The 3,844-nt window shown below is 41.9% G+C and overlaps 1 protein-coding gene across 1 annotated transcript in view; it reads right to left on the bottom strand.

The window, feature by feature from the left end:
• Window positions 1-942: 942 nt before the first annotated feature.
• The window catches only part of rnmt (RNA (guanine-7-) methyltransferase), a 37,050-nt gene continuing 34,148 nt past the window's right edge, over window positions 943-3,844 (bottom strand). The window contains exons 10-12 of the mRNA XM_032510625.1: window positions 3,153-3,254; window positions 2,981-3,014; window positions 943-1,050 (exon numbers count right to left, since the gene is read on the bottom strand). Of these exons, the coding sequence (XP_032366516.1) occupies window positions 1,013-1,050; window positions 2,981-3,014; window positions 3,153-3,254 (174 nt within the window). The 3' untranslated portion in view covers window positions 943-1,012. The remainder of the gene's footprint in view (window positions 1,051-2,980; window positions 3,015-3,152; window positions 3,255-3,844) is intronic.

Raw genomic sequence — 3,844 nt, 5'->3', positions numbered from 1 at the left:
AAAGCTATTTAAAGATGCCTTGGTGGTCCTTAATGATTTTTACTCTCGGGCGTTTATATGTTATATTTTAATGGGTTTATTATTTATCTGATTTTACACCATGAATTGCTTGTCTCTGGATTTTAACATGATGATACACATACCATCGGTTTTATGCATGCTACTAACTGTGGTTTTACTCTATGATGTATTTTAAATGTTTTATTTATTTAATTATTATTGCGTGGCACTTTTTATCTCTATAGCACTTTTGTACAAAAGCCCTTATCTACTAATTTTAATGGTATGTGTACTTTTTATCCTTAGGGGCAAGTATTTCAAACAGTATTTTAGTACTTTTAAATGAGGTTTCAAAAGTAATTTATGTCAAATAATGATTTTAATATATCTTAATATCTTTTAGACTGGACACCGGGCATTCTATTTATCAACATAACTCTTACTGTCTTTCTATATATTTTATTTATTTGATTATTTTATTTATCTTTATACTTCCCCCCCCCTTTCTTTTCTTTATGTACAGTGTATGTATTTATATTTATTTTAATTATTTTAGTTTTAATTATTATAATCATGTGTTAGTGTCTCGGGGAGAGGAGCCGAGCAGGCGTGAAGGAGACCTTTTATTTAAAGTTTAATGTCCCCGCTGTCCGTCCTGTGGTCCTTTGGCCCTGCTCTGAGCATTCGGCTATCTTTTAAACAGCTTTTTAGACCCGAACCAGGTTTTTTAAGGGGTTTTAAGTGTTTTTATTCACACCGAGGTCCCCTTGTGCCCGTGTCCCTCGCAGCACCCATCCAGGGCACTACGTCTTTACCCCTAACCCTAGTTATAATAGTTTATAACTATTCATATTTATAACTATTACCGTATCATCACCAGTCAATGACACAAGAACCGAGATTACTTTTAGCTTTTATTTATTCTGACAGTCCAACACAGTTCAGACTTTATCAAAAAATGAAAAGAAAAGTTAACATTGTACAATTGTAGAAGGAGAGTTCAGGTTCAACATCAGGACATCTTCTGAAAGACGAACACCAAGTAGATACCTGAGACAGAGAGAGGACAGAAAACTTAAATCATCATTAACGTCTCAGACATCTTTGATTTAACAAAATTAAGGTGAAGAATAAATACTATTATACTATTAATAATAAATACTATGATTATTATTAACCTTTGTACTGTCCTTTGTGTCATAGGAACTTGTTCAGTGAATTGACTTTTCTACCACGCTCGCGTTGCTTGCTTACATTTTATATATTTTCTATTACTTGTCACACAGCACAACACACAAAGGGTGTTTATTCAGAATTGATTCAAGGTACATTTTAGTTCATTTCAGTTCGTCTTTGCGGCGGTGTCTGTCCGGTGTCCGTCCGCAGGCAATTCCACAACGGGCGCGGCTTCTGACTCACATCAGTGTCTGCTGCTCGGCTTTTTTTTTTTGCAGCGTAACATCAACGCGCGACCCAAGACGCTACCGCCTGATGCCTTTAGCGCAGTAGGCCTGCGTGCAGCTCCCGCCTTTCGCAGCAGCCGCACACGGTGTATCGGTCCGTGGGCTTTGGACAGAGCTGACACCTCTTCCGGGCACGGTCTGCTCTCTCGGTTCAGCTTCAGCATCCTCATCGTCGCAATTCTCTCGGCCTTGCCTAACACCTATGTGCGAGGCGGACTCCTCCGTGTGAGGTAGACTCCTCAGACGAGGCGGACTCCTCCGTGTGAGGTAGACTCCTCAGACAAGGCGGACTCTCCGTGTGAGGTAGACTCATCAGACAAGGCGGACTCTCCGTGTGAGGTAGACTCCTCAGACGAGGCGGACTCCTCCGTGTGAGGTAGACTCCTCAGACGAGGCGGACTCCTCCGTGTGAGGTAGACTCCTCAGACGAGGCGGACTCCTCCGTGTGAGGTAGACTCCTCAGACGAGACGGACTCCTCCGTGTGAGGTAGACTCCTCAGACGAGGCGGAAGCCGTCGTCTCTCAATGAGCGGGAGTCAGAAGCGCCTTCCCAGCTGTCCTCTTGAGCCACGCCACAGCACGAAGGCGTTGTAGGCTGACACGTTGAGGATGACTTGCCCCTCGCTGTGTTTCCTCTTCTTCTTCTTCATCATCTTCGTCTGGCCTTTCTTGTCCACCCTCATCTTCTACATTTACTCATTCTCCTTCTTGTTCAACCGTTGTCTTGGCCTTGGTCATAGTCGTTATTGTCTTCTCCTTCGCTCTCGTTGCAGCATCAGTCCTTTTCTCCGCCGTGGTCGCTGTGTTTGTCTCGGTCCTCTTGTGATGCACACCCGCCGCCGTCAGAGGCACGGGGGTCGTGTTCGTTGCGAGCCTCTTGTAATTTCTCTTCTTCTCCTACTTGTACTTCAGCTGGGACATGGCGAGAGTCAGATTCCAGAGTCAAAGGACGGGCCATGCTGACGTGGGACCAGGCTGCCGAACCAAGCGTAAACAAAAAGTGCACAGGTCCAAAACAACACAACGTAAGATGACAAAAGAAGACGAGACAAATCTGTCTACAGTTTATACTGCAAATATGTGTGTAATAAATATATATAGCAGACAAAGATCAAGCATTTGGGTTTTTTTGTTTTGTTTTTTCCCTTTCATACAATAAAACACAAAATGCTATTGAATACAGGCCCGGGGGACCTGAAGGCCAAGGCCATGGTAGAAGAGAAAAACCTTTGAATACTGGCCAGGGTCTTAGAGAACTGAAGGACCAGGTCCGTGGTAGACGTGACATGGGAACGTGGGGTCCCGGAAATGTGGGTTCCCGGGACCCGAAGGCCAAAGCAAAGAGTCAAAAAAACTGAACCGGTCCCCGTGACCTAATGGACAACATTAGGGTCAAATACAATTATTAAATAATAATATAGTATTATTGTTAAATAATACTATATTAGTAGTAGTAGTAGTAGTAGTAGTAGTAGTAGTATTATGATTAATTGTATTATTATTATTAAATAACTTACTGGCTGCTTCCCACTCAGATCTGCTCAAAGTTCCCTGAAACACACAAATGGAACCGGTATTAACAACCAGAACCATGGCCTGTAGTAAGAACCAGAATCAGGACCTGTAGTGAGAATCAGAGCCTGTTGTAAGAACCAGGACCTGTAGTAAGAACCAGGACAGGAAACCCACCAGTGGTAGTTTGACTCCGGCCCTGCCGCTGTGCTCTTTAGCATGACTGTACTCAGCCGTGCTGTCTGTTGCCTGGCAACCGTCGTCCTCGCCGGGAAAAGGCTGGAAACACAAAAGGGAAAATGTTTAAAAGATGTAGTACTACAAAAATGATATTATATACTACATCTACACACTACATCGCACATTTTATATACACACATTAATATATCAACACAAAACATACACACACACATTATAAACTACAAATACACACATTATATACTACATCTACACACTACATACACACATTATAAAGTACAAAAACACATATACTTTATCTACACACTATTTACACAAATAATACATCTACACACTATATAGACACACATTATATACACACACATTATATACTACATCTATACACTAACTACACATTCATCTGGTTACACAACATGTACATCTGCATTAAAATTAGCTCACTTTAATTGTAACATGATATTCAATCATGTTATGTGAAATAATTTTATAGTAACGTTATATTATAATGTTAATTTTATATAGTGTTATAGTAACACTATATAACATTAAAGCTGGAAGCAGCGATGGAGGGCCCTCGCTAACCTGCGCGTGGCGGGGTTACTGGCGGACGCCTCTCCTTGCGACCGCGCATTTGCGCCTCACTCAGACACTGAAAGTCGTCCCCAAGAAAA

This window comes from Etheostoma spectabile, unplaced genomic scaffold, assembly GCF_008692095.1.
Source record: "Etheostoma spectabile isolate EspeVRDwgs_2016 unplaced genomic scaffold, UIUC_Espe_1.0 scaffold121, whole genome shotgun sequence".
NCBI lineage: Eukaryota > Metazoa > Chordata > Actinopteri > Perciformes > Percidae > Etheostoma > Etheostoma spectabile.
This window is presented reverse-complemented; position numbering and strand designations above follow the sequence as displayed.